The 17,782-nt window shown below is 44.7% G+C and overlaps 1 protein-coding gene across 1 annotated transcript in view; it reads right to left on the minus strand.

Annotated features, from left to right (window-relative positions):
• IPO8 (importin 8) overlaps window positions 1-17,782 on the minus strand; it is a 737,162-nt gene that overhangs the window by 316,992 nt on the left and 402,388 nt on the right. The window contains exons 16-17 of the mRNA XM_078673765.1: window positions 6,087-6,212; window positions 5,036-5,102 (exon numbers count right to left, since the gene is read on the minus strand). Coding sequence (XP_078529891.1) covers window positions 5,036-5,102; window positions 6,087-6,212 — 193 coding nt within the window. The remainder of the gene's footprint in view (window positions 1-5,035; window positions 5,103-6,086; window positions 6,213-17,782) is intronic.

Genomic DNA, 17,782 nt, shown 5'->3' on the forward strand with positions numbered 1-17,782 from the left:
TGAGACCTAACTCGCAAAATAAGGGAATGGTGGTGGGCCGGCATTGTGGAACTTCTCGAGCATTAAGGTCTAAACATCTTTTCCTTCTTACAGGTTGGATGAAAGCGGGCACATTACTTTATAGGGCTTTGTTGGAGGGGGCGTGGCCGGCACTCACGACCCTCCTGTTACGTTGGGAGGAGGATCTGGGGATGTTTGTCCCTGACTCCTCTAGGCAGAAGGTACTAGATTCTAGTTCTAAAAAGTCTAGACATGCCCGCGGCAAACGCATTCAATATTTATTCTGCATCTGGCCTATTTGACTCCCTGGCTCATACACGCTATATTCCCGTACGCACCCTCTGAGTGCCCCCCGGTGTGCATCCCGGTGTGCCACCGAGGCAGCAGACTTTTTTACATGGTCTGGTCTTGCAAGCTCCTATTGCCCTAGCCTAGTGGAAGACAGACCTCTGGGAGGTTCAAAGGAACATGGACAGAGAATATCCTCTGCGTCCCCAGCTCTGCTTGCTCGGTCTACATGAACGAATGGCGGCTAGGAAGGTTACAGATAGGTTTCCAGATCTGGCATTGATCCTCACCCGCAGGCAACTGACTATGAGCTAGAAGTCCGTCCGGGGTCCTGATATATACCGCTGGTGGCTAGAGTTGATGAAATGGGCACATTGCGAAAGGGAGGGGATATACAGAGAGGAGGCTCAGGGGTAAGTAAGGTGCCAATTTTACCTGCATGGCATACCATCTTGTTAGCATGCCTGCGAATGGATCATCCAGCACGCCACACCTCATATAATATACGCCGTTTGTTCCGCATACAGGAATACGCCGCTCGGCATTGGCCTCGAGCAGGGTGTCTAGTGTACCTCGAGAAAGCGTTCGACTCAGTCGAATGGCCGTACCTGGGGGCGGTCATGGGGAAGCTCAAGCTGGGAGGCGGCTACGAGACCATGGTTGACCTACTCTACCGCACCGGCAAGCTGCTTTCTGACACTATCCGAGTGCGGAGAGGCACCAGACAGGGCTGCCCCCTATCGCCCTTGCTGTTCTCCCTGGCCATGGAACCCCTAGCCACGATCCTCCGAACGCAAGGAAATGAGTGGGGAATTCCACTGGCAGATGGCCTTCATGTGGTCTCACTGTACGCAGACGACCTGCTCTTATATGTCAGGGGCCTGACCAATGTCCCAGAATTCCTAGCCGACATTTTCCGAACTTTCGAGCACATGTCGGGATTGCGGGTCAACTGGTTCAAATCAGGGGCCTACTCCTTCAGCCCAGACACGCCTGAATGCGACATCCGACTCGGTGGAGACAGGCTGCAATGGTACCCCACTACATTCCGATACCTCGGAATCAATATCTATCGAAACCCAACGGATGTTTTGGAGGGAAACTTGATGAGAGCGATTGCTTCCATTCGTGCCCAAATCGGCTTTTGGAGGACCCTGCCCCTCAATGTGCGCCTAGTCGTGTGACACTGGTAAAGATGAAAGTCCTACCACGGCTCTTGTATTACTTCTCCAATATCCCGACGTATGTCCCCAATAAAGTGTTCCGGGACCTTGAGGTCCTCATTCGCGGCCTTGTCTGGAACACAGGCAGGCCCCGGGTGGCACTGACTAAGCTATATATGACCACTGACTCCGGAGGCCTGGCGGTCCCCAACATGGAGCTGTATTACCTAGCGGCACAGCTACAGTGGGTTTCGGGATGGCTCTGTGGGAAAAACCTAGGTGACACTGCCTCGGATACCGCTCTCTGGACCCAAACACAGATTTGCGCATTATTCCACCCTCTGGCTCGACCCGCTGGCCCTTCTCAATTGCACCTAGCGGTGGCACGCAAGTGCTTCCTCCGATGCCTGGGGCTTACTCGGGCAACGACGCCCTATGCCCCGATACTCCCTCTGCTGGGCGCCCCGGGAGCGGCGGGAGTGTTGACGGAGGCCCAGCTGACCAGCTGGACACGGGCGGGGGTGGAGACGTTGGGCGACCTCTACGCTGACGGCGCGCTGCTTTCTTTGGCGAACCTCGCTGCAAACATGGACCTCCCAGCAGGACAATTCCTTCTGCATGCGTCCATACTACACACACTGACCGCCTCTTGGGGCGATGTGTCGGAGGAGCTGACGATGCATACATTTATGCAGTATCTGCATGTCATGGGCAATGGCTCCCATGTAATACACTGGCTAGCGCAAGCCCTGCTGACCCACACGCAGCCTTCCACCTTGCCGCTAAGGGAGAAGTGGGCGGCGGACAGAGGAAGGGACTGGACTGACAAGGAGTGGGCGATGATATTGATGGGGCCGACTAACGTCCCACGTAACCCCCGTTTTAAACTCATCCAATTTTACATCCTGCATCGAGCCTATCTCACACCTGACAAAATTAACAAATATTTTTCCACTACAGACGCAGCCTGCCAATGCTTCTCTTTGGTGGTTTGGGGACCTCTTACATATGCTCTGGCACTGCCCCAACGTTCAAACGTACTGGGACGATGTCACAACATTACTCACACAATGCACTGACGAGCGCGTGCCGCGTACATGGGAAGCCTGTATCCTAGGGCTCTACAAGCGCACGAAACTGAACAAAGTACCAACACCATTTTGGGATATGGGTCTTATCACAGCCAAACGCTTACTTACCAAACATTGGAAAGCTAGCAACCCCGGCACATCAGACACTGGCGCACGTCCTTCATCAACTGGGCAAGAGCGGAGAGTGCGGTGCTCCTCCGGGAGGAAACTGCGGGTCTCCGGAAGTTCCCCATTGCACAGCTCTGGGACGACCTCCTTAAAACCTTTCAACAAGCCTGCCAGGCGCTAGAGATAGCTTGAGATACACCGACCCACTGTTACCGCGCTGATGGGAGACATTGGGAAAACACTGCAATACGCCCCTCCCCCCCCCCCACCCCCACCCCCTCTCTGTCCGGCGGCACACTCCTGCCGACGCTAAGGCTCCTGGTTTTCATCGACTCTGCATGCGCTTGAATCGCGCCATATTCACACCTATATCCTCGTTCCTGCTTGCCTATATCACGGGCCCCGCCGCTAATGACAACCGGACTTCCTACCTACACCCTACAACGTCCCCTACACACTGAGTCCTGCCCATACCCCCCCTCAATACATGCCCACTGTCCTGACCACACATACTGTGGGGACCCCTATTTGGACTCCCCTCGTGCCCGCGGGAGTCGCCCCGCTGCGCCCCGCCCCGTGATCACCGTCCTCCTTGCTAAGACTGCGGAGACCCCCCCCACCCCCATACCACGCTAACAGGCGTTAACGCTCTCGTACCTCCCACCCTTTATTGTTCCATTTTTTTGTATTGGTTCATGTCTTAGTTCAATCACCGGTCACGTTCCCCGACCGGGCATTTTACTGCTATAGACAAAGACATTCTATATGCCGTGACGATACCAAAGGATGTCACGTGACTATTGCCACAACACACGCCTGCTACGATAACATGTTACAACCTCCTGCACACTTGGAATACAAGCCACGGCAAGTGCCCCCTCCCGACATCAGGAGCCGCACCCGAGTGCCACCCTTTACCTCTGGCGTACTCACTCACGTGTTTGCCACTAGAGGGATCCACACACATTAGGCCATCTGGCGTCACAGTCTTGACCGCGACAGCCATAACCTAGCGCAACCGCCTACACGAACCTGCTCCCCTGCCTTAGTGAGCTATACCATTGCACACCTGTTCATGACATAGCGGTATCCCCAGCGCAAGATGTTTACACCCACTGTTGTCTGTCCACACAATACTCACCGATCACAACTGTCGCCTGATACTCCTTGTGGATATAGATTGTCGCTCATCTGATGCAGATGTCGGAGATACATTGATATACCTGCACTACTGTATAAAGAAAAAGGAAAATCTATTGGCCTACTTATTTACCATGCTGAGTATTACGTTATGTCTACATGCTCTATTCCCAATACGCCGCCGGACCCCAGGGTTGTCGGCTAAATGGCTGTCATCTCGCCCATACTTCCTTTGAACACCGACTCATGCTGCCGGCCCCTGTGAGTTGTAGGCTATATGCTGTGTATAACCAAAACAAACTGTCTTGAGCAATAATTAAAAATAAAAAAAATAAAAAATAAAAAATGCCTGCGAATGGATCATGGGGGCTGGGCTGGGTGATTCTAGATGGATCCGCTTCTGACAGCTCACCGGCCTTGGACGTCAAGGAAACAGGCTGAGGCCCCTTTGTGGCATCCAATTCTTTCTGCCTCATTGCTATTTCCATTCCCCCCTGTTGTGTGTGGGGGACCCAGAGAAAAGTGCATGATTGCTATATTCAGTGGAGGGGGAGGAGGGGTATCAATCCGCTCCTATTGTACTGTGGGTATTTCGCTCCTGAGGGCTCATTGGCTCTATCTAATGTGGTGTTTTTCTTTTGCTGGACATGGTGATACTGTTATGGCCACTAACTGCACCTCTATTACGTTAACAGAATACTGCTGTTCTAACTCTGTGTTCAGCCTGCCGGCGATTATGGTGTTGTACAACTTTGTTTGTTGTGATGTTTTAAAAACGTTAATAAAAATATATATTTTTTAAAACAGTGAGAGACTGAACAGAAGCTCAAAGAACAAAAAGCAGGGCCTATATCAAAATCCTTTAGAGTAGAGGAAAACTTCAGACAGGTCTACGTCAAAGGGCGTGGAAAAAAAGGAACTGAAGTCAGAGTGCTGGGTGGCACCAAATATGACTCAGTGATGTCACATCTCAGGAGGTGTTAAAGCCGACCTTGCACCAGGGCACCATCTGCAGATGCAAGAGAGTTAATGTAAATTTTTCAAGATGAAGTCAGGCATCTGAAGGAGATTAAAGAGATGAGAAATCTTCAGGCAGAACAATCTATCATGAATAAGCAAAATAACGTATTCAATCCTTGCCAAGCCCAATAGACAGTATATTTCGAATACTAGTACCCAAAACATTTCATTGGGTGGTTTCCACGGAATTACACAAAAACAATACATAGCAGATTTTCTGGATACCTATTACGTGCTTCTGTAAAACAATGCCAACGATCTGCAAACAAATCCCCTCCAACTGCTGCGATATCTGGAAAGCAAAGCAAAAAAGTTTAAGTACTACTGCCAGCTTGCCATCAAACTGCTAAACAATTAGAAGTGACTTTAAAATTACAGAATCCTTAATGAAACCTTCACAAAAGCCATATGGTCCCTAATCAAAAAGGTAACAATAATATCTATATTTCTCAGCGGCAGCGAGCTAAGAAATTAAATGAAAATAATCGGAGATATGAGTGGCAAGTTATAACGAATGATTGATAATTTATAAGGCACTCTGTGACTTCACTAGGCCACGAAGTACTGAGGCAGAAGGAGAGTGCAATTTAGCGTTAAAGAGTAGAGGTAGATGGAGAATATAATTCAGAAATAAGCGAGTACTGGCTCAAGCCGCAGGAAGCCATGCGAAGGCCTTGTAATATTTGTCTCACAACTCTTTGGAGTTGTGATATTACTTTCTGCTTTCACGTCTGTAATATAGACTGAGGCAGAAGTGTACACTATTCTTCAGGATCTTAAGAGTCAATCTCTCTTGTTACCCAGGCAACAAGTGATTTAAAAGAGCCAGAGTCAATCTAAATTAAACAATAATCTCTCTTGCTTCCTTCCACTTAAGCAAACCCTGAAGAAATGTCGTCACAACTTCATGCTGCATTGACAGAGAACTAGATGGTAGATCAAAAATGGTTCAAAACCATCAACTTTTAGGGATAGCCCAGGACAAAGTTGTCATTTCTTGTAAGAAACTAGCTTGCATTATATTTTGTAACTAAATTCTGAATGCAATACTAGAAGTGAATTTCAATAGGAACAGTTATCTATGGAAAACAGTTGAGGCAAATATTCTCTGATAACCTGCCAGTTCTGAATTAACACATAAACAAACTTTGGTTGAGAGAATAATAACTGAAAATCTATTTCGATATTGAAAATCATATATTAAGCAAAACCTTTAATTTAATAGTTTACACACTACACACCACAAGGTTCATGTGTAAATAGACTAGACTCCAACCTCTTTGTGGTCCTCAACAACACTGAGTATAGTATCGATTGTATGTAAGATGCCCATGGCCATCACAGTTTTGTCCTCCACTTCTTCATACTCCTCACTCTGAAGAACTTTACCAAATATCTCAGCCTGAAAAAGAGTTAACCAAACATTTTAGAGATACACACAGGAGTATCATGGCTGTATCACCAAAGAAAACAGGATGCTATCATACATTTCAAAGAGGCAAAACATGTTTGGCAGTGTGAACATGAATTATAATAATCACACACCACAGACACAGATTGTTCTGGATGCTGCATTGAGGGAATGCAGATGTTTAATCATAAGACAATCTCTTCTTCTGAGTTTTAATTTAGAATGTAGTATAGGGAAATAAGGAGATTGTGTTTGTAAAATCTGAGAATGACTAATGACATCTATGTTTGGGGAGCTTCTGGCAATAGTCCAGTGACATCTCAATATTAGGTCATAGAAACAGTAACCAAAGAAATAACCACATGAATTAGATGCTGTATACAAAAACACTAGTCTTCAAATCCAAAAGGAGGACCTGGACTTAAGATGTGAGGCAGAATCCTGCCTCAAGCCGCTTGTGGAATTTGAGAGCCTTTACAGAATATACACATTTTCTTTTAATTGCCTGTGAAAGAGGGCAAGCCCATTTCAGACTGTGAATTGTGTTTTTTCTTTATAAAGTACAGTAGATCCTTGAGCGCAGCCAGTTATTTATTTTCTCCATTTTCCACAAATTGCCCTCGTTGCATCAATACAGTAAAACAATTACAATTACAGTTTTCAATATAAGCAAACAGTAGCTTTTCTTACTATGCCTCGAGCTTTACAGAGTTAGTAAAAAGTCTTGTCAGATACACAATAGCAGATGAGTTTGTTAATATTTATAGCCTCAGATTCCAGCCCTGTGAGAATTGTGCCGTCTGAGACAAATGACGTTGGAGGCCATGTACTTTGACCACTAAACTACATCACCTGGATGCAATGCCAGAACAAACTGGACAGCATATAACAGACAGCAGACACCAGGAACAAGGCATCTCTATCTTTCTATCCCAATCACCAGTATTATACCTCAGAAGTAGGACCTTGCCTTTTAGACTCTGGATGTAGTATCCTTTGCTGTACTGAAGCAAGATCCTAATGCTATATATTATACATCCATTTTGTCAGGGACTGCCATATGTTGCTACTTTGTCACAGGCACCCTGGAGAGCTCTGTTGACCCACACTGTTGCTGTTACACCGCTGATGTCACAGAGTCAGAGTAAATATTTAGTAAGAAGTTACTTAGCCGCAACTAAAGTTCACCAACATTGATTTTCTTCATTGGTTCATGAGCATTTGGATAACTCACTGTCAGACTCGACTTCCTATTTAACTTTATCATGGCAATATCAAAGATACTTATTTAACATAGAAACCTACACAACTTATCTAGCTCACTCTGGGGCTGTATTCCAGAAATGTAGTGATGAAGTTTGAATTCCAACCCTCCAGTGCCCATCTTTTATATTACAAAGCACAATCACATCATAAGTACAATTCCTCATCAAGAGAAGAATGGCGGGTTGAATAGGAATCTGTAAAACACTCCAACTGGGACAAATGTAGGCACAGAAAAGGGATTCATCCCATCATCAGCACTGTTTCACAAACTTCTGAGTTCTATGTCAGGACCAGGAACAGGGATTATGCATTACTTTCTTCTTTATTTTCTCCAGCAACACCTGACATTAAACTAAAACACAAATCACATTTCCCAAAAACACTGGTAAAGAAAGCATCAGTTCCAGCCAATCCTCGGTCTCCTATCCCTTGAAGAGTCAAATTTGCGTCCTGTGGCCCCTTCTTGACCGCTCCAGGTGCAGATAAGTACTTCTCATTTCACCTTGGCTTGACCGTGAGAAACATATTTTTTTCCAATGTTAATGTGGTTAGCCCATGTACTAACTCCTTCTTCACTTCGGTACCCATAACCAAAAGCATTTACTAACCTTTATACCCTCGGGTCCTAATGGTGAACAACCTTTACAACAAAACTTTTACAATGCACTACCATTACAACGCGGTCATTACAACGCAAACCATTAAAACGCATTGCGCTGGGGGCGCTCTAGGATAGGGAATAAGTTTAATTTTCTATCCAACACCTTCCCTAGTGTCCACGGGGACTGGAGTTGGAATAGAAAATTAAACTTTTCACTATCCAGCACCTCTAAGCGCTATGCATTGTAAAGGTTTGCGATGTAAAAACCGCGTTGTAAAGGCAGGCGTTGTAATAGCCTGCGTTGTAACGTCATACATCCGTCCTAATACTAGACTTGGCTGCTTTTTTGTGCCTCTCTCAGCACCAGTTCCCTGCCCATGGCAGAACATTAACGATAATGCATGGGGGCTGGATCTCATATTTGTGAGAGGAGGAGGCTGAATTCATCCCACGGGATGATCATCTTGCAGAGTTCGTTGACGCTTCAGTTAAAAATGCTGTCTATAATGCATTAGTTCCTCTAGAGAGGAAGACATTACAATCAAACCCTTCAAATGGAGGTAAGATTATTTAGGACCTTCGGAATCCTCAGAGCCACTGAGGCCACCTTTGACATCTTCCAAAGCAAAGACCAAGAGTCCCATAAAATCCAACCCAAGGGGGACGGTTTTGACCAACTTCTGGCCTAGAACTACTTTCCTACTGAGGGTCTCCCTAACAAGGGCTCATATGTTTTAGGGCACAGGGAGTTCTGGCAATCTGTTCTCCTTTCCAGAAGGAACTCAGTCTCCAAACTATGATTCCTCATAAAGATGGATCCCGACTTAGAGGGTATGGATTTCTATGAACGAGGGGTAGATGCCTGCGAGGGCCTCCTCAGAGACCATTTATCACCTTTCGAATCCACTTTCAATTGCTTGGATAAGGCCCAGCAATCTATCAAAAAGGTCTTTTCTGGAGGCCACAGAGACAGAGGGTGCTTAGCCAGCTGATCTTATAGCCATGCTTTCCGAAGATAATATTTTAAGAGAGGCATTATATTAAGAAAGATTGCAATACTGGACGAGATTTGGAGACTTCTTTCCTCTAGAGGAGCAGAGACAGCGATGGGTAACCTATTGGCATGACCTACAGAGTAAACTACCCTGGAAAGTGCATCCCCTTTCGTGCTATGTAAAAGGTGGGGGCAGACTAGCTAAGCTCCTCAATGAGAGAATGTTAACATCAGATGCCTGGATACTCCAGACCGTCATGGGTTTCCACACAGAATTATACAGCTCTCCAAAGAGGTCACTCTTCAATGTTCCTTGGTCATTTCAGAGGAAGAATTGCTCCTCAGAGCTCAACACACAGCAGAACTGGAAGGGTAAGACACCATCCCAAGATCTTACATAAACCTAAGGGATTTTGTCAGTAATCTCTTTCTGGTAATAAATGTCAGAGAATTTAACGAGTGGCTAGTAAATCACCACCTCAGAGCGGAGGGCATTCATCTCCTTAGAGATATTCTGCATCTGGGAGATTGGCTGGCACGTCTTCACCTCAAGGACGCATACCTTGTGATCCCTATATTCACACCACATGTTCCTGCAAGGTTCTTGCAATTCACATAGAGAAAACAGGTCTTCGAATTCAAATCCTTTATATTCAGCCTTTCATTGGTGCCGTAGTGTGTCACCAAGGTCCTGAAGCCGGTGCCAGAATCTAGACCATATCATCATCATGGAGGAGTCACAGAATGAGCCCCCCTCACACAGTAACCTTCCAGAGATTCGTCAGACTCAGTCAAGCTAATCTAAGCCTCCAGTCCAGGAAGATGGCCAGAATTTGCTAGGTATTGAGGAGGACACTCTCCAAACCCTGATCAGAACATAAGAATAAGTGGGTCTACTATCATCTGCAAAATAAGAAATCTTTCCAGCGCCCCTCGACTACAGAGCCATTCAGAAGTTGAAAGCCTCTTATTTGAGATGGGGGCCTTCTATTCGAAATTGGTACTGCTCTCAGAAGAAACCAAGAAAAAGATTTGATGATGGCCACCCCATATGGAGCCATGGAACAGGAGGGACATTTTTGGGTCAGACCAGGACCTGATCATCTAATCCAATGCCAGCAAAACAGCCTAGGGCACTAGATGTTAAGGATCATCTTTAGGAGGAATTTGTTCATATCAGGAACCCAAGTTGCACCTCAACTGCCTAGATGGTCTGTCTGAGTACTTTGCATTGAAATGCTGGATCATAAAGAGAGCGGAATATTGTGTACTACTCAAAATGGACTACCTCCCCTCTGTGAAGTATAAAAACTACCTGGGCGGAACACAGTTGAAGATTTTGACCGAAATATCCAAGGACTTCTGGCACTTTTGCCTGGACAATTAAGTGGCAGTGACGACAAAATACCTCCCCAGGGAAACAAATACTGCAGCGGACTAAAACTCAAGAACTTTTCAGAACTCAAGTTTGTGGAAATTGGCCCCAGAAGTATTTTGTGTCCTAAATCAAGAATGTGGACTTTTTTTGGTCGATCTCTTTGCATCAATCCTGGATCATCAATCAACAAATACTTTAGATTGAGGCCAAACTCAGAAACAACAGACAACTTCTTACAGAACAGGAACCATGAGAAGAGATGCACATTTTCTCCCTTTGCCATGATCACAAGAACATCAGTTCAAGGAGGGAAACATCCATTACAACGCAGTCTTTACATCGCACTGCTTTTACAACGCAACTGCCTTCACATCGCATGCCATTACAACACATTCTATTACAACGCAAGTCACTACAAGGCATATCATTACAATGCATGCCATTACAACGCATTATAAGGTAAGTAATGGGGATTTTTTAGTTTTACGGTGGGTATGTGTTTTGGGGTAGATGGGAATAGTAATTTTTACCCCTACACCATCCAACACTTTCCCTATTGTTGCACTCACTGGAGTGGGAATAGTAATTTTTACCCCTACAATATCCAACTCTTACCCTACTGTTGCACTCACTGGAGTGGGAATAGTAATTGTTACCCCTACACTATCCATCACTTACCCTACTGTTGCCCTAAAGGTATTATGCGTTGTAATGGTATAAGTTGTAATGGAATGCATTGTAATGGTAGTTTTTAAAAATGTGTTGTAATGGCATGCGTTGTAAAACCAGGCGAATTAATGGTAGTTGTGATGTAAAAACTACACTGTAAAAGCATGAGGTGTAATTATTTGTGTTGTAACGTCATATATTGGTTCAAGGAAGATGACAAATGGCTGATGCAGTGAATGTTACCCCAATTTGATGATCTCAAGTATTCAGACCTTCTGGAACCTTCCTGGGATACTCCAATCCGTCTCCTCCACTATCATCAAAGTCTGCGGAATCCAGAAGTATTTCAGCGCCACATGGTGGTGGGAGGCAGTCTACGTATGATGGTCTGGAGAATTACAGGGGACAGTGGAAAACCCCAGGCTTATTAGAAAATGCTGAGAAACTCATCCAGAGAGCTTGGGAGGTGAAGACAGTCAAAAGATATAGATCAACTTAGAAAATATGGCTTGATAGGTGTGAGCGAGGCCACTTGGATCCCACGAGGTCTGACACAATTCATCAGTTGAATTTTTGTTTGACCTTACTGTAAAAGGAATGACTTGCAGGTCAGTAAACACCTTATAGCTCTGCTATTTCGGGAGGGAACCGGCCTGTTCACAGGACACAGGTAGGTGAACATCCTCTGCTCAGAAATCTTATCAGAAGAATTTAGATGGTCTCTTCCTCAAAAGGATGCTACCTGGTACTAGACAATTTTCACATGTGCATCCACAGAGTTTGGGACTTGGGGTGGAGGACCTGAATGTTCTGCTACAAGAGTAGGTCCCCTTTGTGCAGGAGAGAAAGAGGTGGCCAAATGCAGAGTGCCAACACATTGGCATACCAGATATTCCTTTCCTAAATCTGGGGTGATTAGTTGTGCTAAGTCCTCAGGGCTTTCAGCATACGTAGAAAAGGTGAAATGCACATAGCAGACACTGTAAATAGCAGAACCCGAAGGTTTGCCCCAGAGACGAATTCAAAGTGAATGGTATGGCACAAACTATGGACACCTCCTGTTCTGGGCTGTAGCAAAGAGATCCTTGTAGGGACCCAGTAACATGAAGAAGATCACCTCTGTCACTTCAGGGTGTAGTTCCCACTCATAGTCATCCAGCAGAAGGAGGCAGTGAGCAGCTAAATTATTTGTTGATGCATCCACTGCCACAGACACATTGTCTTTGAACAAAGGGTTTACACCACCACAGTACCCTGCCTAGACAGTGGTGGTGTAGTCTGACAGAATCTGAATGGTGCTCACAGAGACAAAAGGGAGGAATGCCTTCATGGCAAGGTGAACCACCCACAGCATTAGCACGTTTATGTGCACCCACTGTTCCAATGTACACTAAAAGCCATCATATCAACCTGCTAAGCACCCCAGCATGGCATGGAAAGCTGTGACCACAATAGTCTGTGCCAGTGAAGGGTTGAAGGGACAACCAACCACAGATTTACAGAGGTCTATCTACTAGCGAAGATTTTAGTTTAATGACTAGTATCTGCACCGAAGCCGAGAAACTCCTTCGTTTTTGGAGTCACTCTTTTGTCAGGCACCACTGAAGGGTGGCATTAACAAAATGCATGAGACCCACAGAAAAAAGATGTCCTGAGCCAGGATCTGTGTCAGAGTCACAAACATTGGAATCTTAATATCCTCGATCCTCTAAGAAGAAGCCTTCACTGTGTCCAGTGCTGCTTCTATGAGGTCATCCATAGCATTGGAGTGAGGTAAGAACCAAGACGTGAAGGAGAGTCATTGTGAGCTGAAAGGGGTCCTTCGACCAGTGCCAAGGAGTACACGTTCACAGACTTCATCAATATAACACAAGCATCATTTGCACAGTATTGATAAAACAATATTCTATTTATTTTTGTTAACCTAAATTTTAAAATAATGGAATAATCCATCAACATTTATCTAATCAATATTTCATTATACTTCATTGTTAATAATTATGACACTTAGTTCACAACAGTCTGTCGCTTTTTCAGGAGTCATTGTTTGATTCATTGATTTATTTTTAACTACCAAATTTTGAAGTTTGAAACTGCGGCCACTCTGTACTGTCTGTGGATAGCTTGCTACTAAAATGGTTTCTCCCATGCATCCATGACAAGTTCTTTTAAAGGCTGATTAAATGACAGCATCTGCCCGGTCACAAAAAATCCACCTCAAAATGTTGAAAACCACAGGAGTTTTTGTAAATCAAGATTTACGCCAGCATCAGTGTTATAGTGAGGAGGAGGAGGCTATTGGTCTGGAGTTATTTTCTGAGTACATAATCCTTAATTAGGTCAAGGACTGGACAATTAGAACGCTTTTAAGTCCCCTTTTTGAATGCCTGAGGAAAGAGCCACTCATCCCAGTGGCAACTGCACCACCCTGCATAAAAGAACAAAACAAAAAGTATCAAAGGGTCTCCTTAAGAGGGAAACTCCTTTGAGGGGGTAACACCTCCAAGGCAATCTTGTCACTCTCGACAAGAGAAAAATACTTAGTACTGAATAAATTATCAAGGCACCGGACGCCTGACATCAGGAAGTAAAAAAGAGCCAAGCAAGACTTCCAGAGGATCCAGAAACCGGCCAAACTACTAGAAGCAAAACAACTCTGAGGTAAAAAGTGTACCCAGGAGAAAAACTTGTGTAAAAAAACATAAGGGAGCAAATGTGCTGCAAAGCCTCTTCCTTTCGTAACTACGTCTTTCATGTATGATTCAAACTGGAAGAGAGACAGTCTTGATCTTAGAGTGGGAACCTCAAATAACATCCTATGAACAGACTACCATCTTGGGAAAGGCTGATTAGGAGACTTGTTCACGATCCTTTCCAGAAAATCATATAGTTTGTCTTGTATATGAAGAAGAAGCCAAAGCTGTTCATCTTTCATTCCTAGCTGGATTCCAGAGGCCCACCACTACCCTCGATGGCTGCCGGTGTGCCCATGAGTTGTAGACACACTGGAGCAGTCCTGTAAACACATACGCTCAGCCATGAATTGCGTGTAGAATTCTGAAACATTCTGGCCGGCATACAGAGGAATGCTTCTTCCTTTCTTTAACAGGCACAGCCTTTGGTAATTTCTTGACACTGCTACCAATCAGGCATTACAAAGGCATCAGAATCACAGCCAAACAATTCCTCCATCCTAGTGTATCACTTAGCTAGTATTCAGCAAAGAATTTGTCATCAAAACATACTTTACCTTTCTCTTTTGATACTTGGATAATCTCAGCTAACTTTTCAGGCTTCAAGAGTAATGCCATAATCAGCTCTGAGGATGGCTTTTTTGTCATCACCGAAGGAGGTCCCGATTAAAGAGGCGACCGTGACTAGGCAGGCTGCTGAGACCTCATACTTCTTCGTAGGAGAGGGGGTCACATAACGTTCAGGTCAGAGTCATCAGAGACATCAAACCTCCAGGATCTGGCTCACCTTTGGGGAGTGGCCTAAAGGGCACAAGTATTGTGTTGAAGAAATCCAACATAGCCAGCTGGAAATACTGGACCTACACAGGGCAGCCTTATCCTTTTTTGACGCCAGGATTTTTTCGAAAGACCAGCAAGAGTTTGGTGTCAGAGAATGGCTTGGAAGTATAGGATTTTCGGTGATAACATGAATGGATGAGGCATTTTCTATCAATGGTGGTGTTTGAAAAACGACTTTGCAAAACTCCATAAAAAGTAGTGAAATATGGTAAGTTGGGAGAGTGATTGCTCACTGGATAGAAAAATCATGTTTGTCAACCAGTCTGCAGATAGCTGGATAACTTGTGTCACTAATAAGTCAATCGACAAAGAAGGCATAAAATATTTTTTCCCTATTTTTTTAAGTGTCAAAAGGAGGGAATCTGTGGGCAGAAATTACGAGTGTTTCATCAGCAAGGTCTAGCCTTAGGTATGATTTGCTGACCCGAGGAACGTCAGAGCCTTTCAACTTTTCATCAAAAGACACAAAATTGATGGACAGAATGCAGAACAAATCAAAACATTCACCCCCAGTCAAAAGATCTGACCATGTGCCTCATGGGAACAGTCCAGCCCGAACTGTCAAGTCCTTGGACCGGACACAAGTATCCTAGGACCCGTTTCGGGATATCATCCCTCATCAGCCAGGCTAGCTTGAATCCGGTGGCACAGTGAGCCCAGGACCCAGTCTGGGCATACCCAGTGCACATAGGGCGACAAAGCAAAAGACACAAAATTGATGGACAGAATGCAGAACAAATCAAAACATTCACCCCCAGTCAATAGATCTGGGTTAAATCCATCATTCTTTTGGTCACCATGCCACCCCAGTTTAGACCTGGCCATATGCAAATCAGTCCTGACCTTGTGCCTCATGGGAACAGTCCAGCCCAACTGCCAAGCCATGTACTCCCTGAGTTGGGGTGAATGTTTGAAATGTTCAGCATTCTGTCCATCAATTGTTTCTTTTGCTTTTGTCGCCCTATGTGGGAATGGTATGCCCAGACGTGGGTCCCTTGCTCACTTTGCCACTGGGTTCAAGCTAGCCTGGCTGATGAAGTGTGTTACCTCAAAACAGGTCCCAGGATGCTTGTTTATGGTTCAGGGAAGACCTGGCTTGGCAATATGGGCTGGACTGTTCCCATGAGGGACAGGGTCAAGACTGATTTGCATTAGCTGGGTCTGAAATGAGGTGGCGTAGTGAGCTAAAGAACGATGATGGATTCAATCTAGATCTGCGACTGGAGGTGAGTGTCTGAAAAGGTTCAGCGCTCCGTCCATCATCTCCTTGTATTCATGTTCAACTTTTCTTCACCATGATCAATTTACTTTTAAGACACTTGCCTTTTCATAAAGATGTTCTATGCAAAGGAAGCATTAAAAATTCCTAGCCTCAGCAATGGGCAACCCTTCATTTAGAGGGGAAGAAAAAGAATCTCTTCTGCCCATCTCCAAGGGTCTTCAAAAAGAATGTTTTGCAAAGTAAAAAATCTTTAAGAAAGTGTTGAGCTACCTATAACGTAAATAGATACATACTTCATGAGGGTCATCACCAAAATGCTTCTTCAGCCTACCTATTTTACAAGGTCTAAACTTTGCTGTTTTGTATTTCTAGATTTATTTCAGATATGTTTGCCTTTATCAGATACAGTTCCAAGTGAGGGCTACTGAGGACAACAGGATATCGCACGAGAAACTAGATTATAACCATGGAAACGTTTGAAAATATTGAAAAAATGAAATATTTCCAGAAGCAAAGAGTAATCTGAAAAAAAAGCTTGGTCTACGTTTGTAATGTGTACTTTTACACTGCAAAAAAACTTGGGAACGATGCCACTTGAGGAGGAGACCCTTTGAATGTTCACAGCTGTGAGATATGTGTGCATATGCTGTGCTTTTGTGAAGGCAAATTCTGTTTTGGTGGTGTTGAGCTCAAGTATGAATCTAAATTAATGATCTGATGCGAATTGCGAAAGAAGATGACTGGTGAAAGATTAAGGAAGAGTGATGTGTCATTGGTGTATAAACATATGTGTGGATTCGGAGGTTGACAAGGAGGATTCTCAAATCGCCTTGTGGGGTCAATTTATAGCTTGGAGTTCATTGGGGAATGGGAAAGAGGTAAATGGAGTCTTTAGGCATTCTGCTAATAACCCAGTCAACCTCGTGTGCATCTATGCCCATCTGTGTGCTGAAAATGTGCATTACTGCATCAACAGAAAATGACATTGAAGATTGCAGAGACAACACTTTTCAGAAATGGAGAGGGCATCCCCCTTCACAATAATTGTTGCCATTTTGAAGCTGTAGTATCCGGATTATTAGAATGTAAGTGATTGTGTTTGTCTACATGAGGTTGCACCTGAAAGGAAGATACTCTTGCAAGGATGCTGCTAAGGTGAGTGATTACGCTGCATTTGTTACCAAGGAACGTGAGGAAAATAATTATGCTGCAGTTTCTGAGGTCTCCTATATGAAGCCTAGGCTTTCAAAGCAGAGTAAGATAACCTGAAGCTGATGTGAAGAACTTTAGAGTGAAGGAGGTATTGATTAATGCTAAGATAGGCTTCCTTTATCCAGGTTTGGAGGATACTGTTTTCATGGGTAACTGCTCTCAATGAGTAAGAATGTTTTTGAGGTCACAGATTTTGGAGGTTAAAGAGTAATTTAAATTTAAATTGGTTAGGATCATTGTGGGGTTTGTTCCTCGGAGCAATAAGGAATATGCTACTTACCAGTATGCATCTGTTCTTAGCATGTAGGGCTGCTGACTTCATATCTTTGCATAGATCGCCTCCTAGTGTTGGGTCTGGATGATTGCACCTTGTTGTCCTGGAAGAGTCTTCGAAGTATCACAAGATAGGTGACTCCTCCCCTGGACTACAGTGCGCATGGGCATCTTCTCCATCCTCAGATTGTTTTTCGTCATTGTGGCAGAGATGGAGTATAGAAAAGTAAGAGATGTCCATGTAAATGTATGTAGAAAAGTACTGCAGCTGTGACAGGCACCGGGGAGGAGGGTGGGCGATATGAATGTCAGCAGCCCTACATGCCAAGAACAGATGCATACTGGTAAGTAGCATATTCCGTTCGAGGCATGTGGGCTGCTGAATTCATATCTTTGCATAGACTGTATAGCAG

Source organism: Lissotriton helveticus, chromosome 1_1, assembly GCF_964261635.1.
Source record: "Lissotriton helveticus chromosome 1_1, aLisHel1.1, whole genome shotgun sequence".
Lineage (NCBI taxonomy): Eukaryota > Metazoa > Chordata > Amphibia > Caudata > Salamandridae > Lissotriton > Lissotriton helveticus.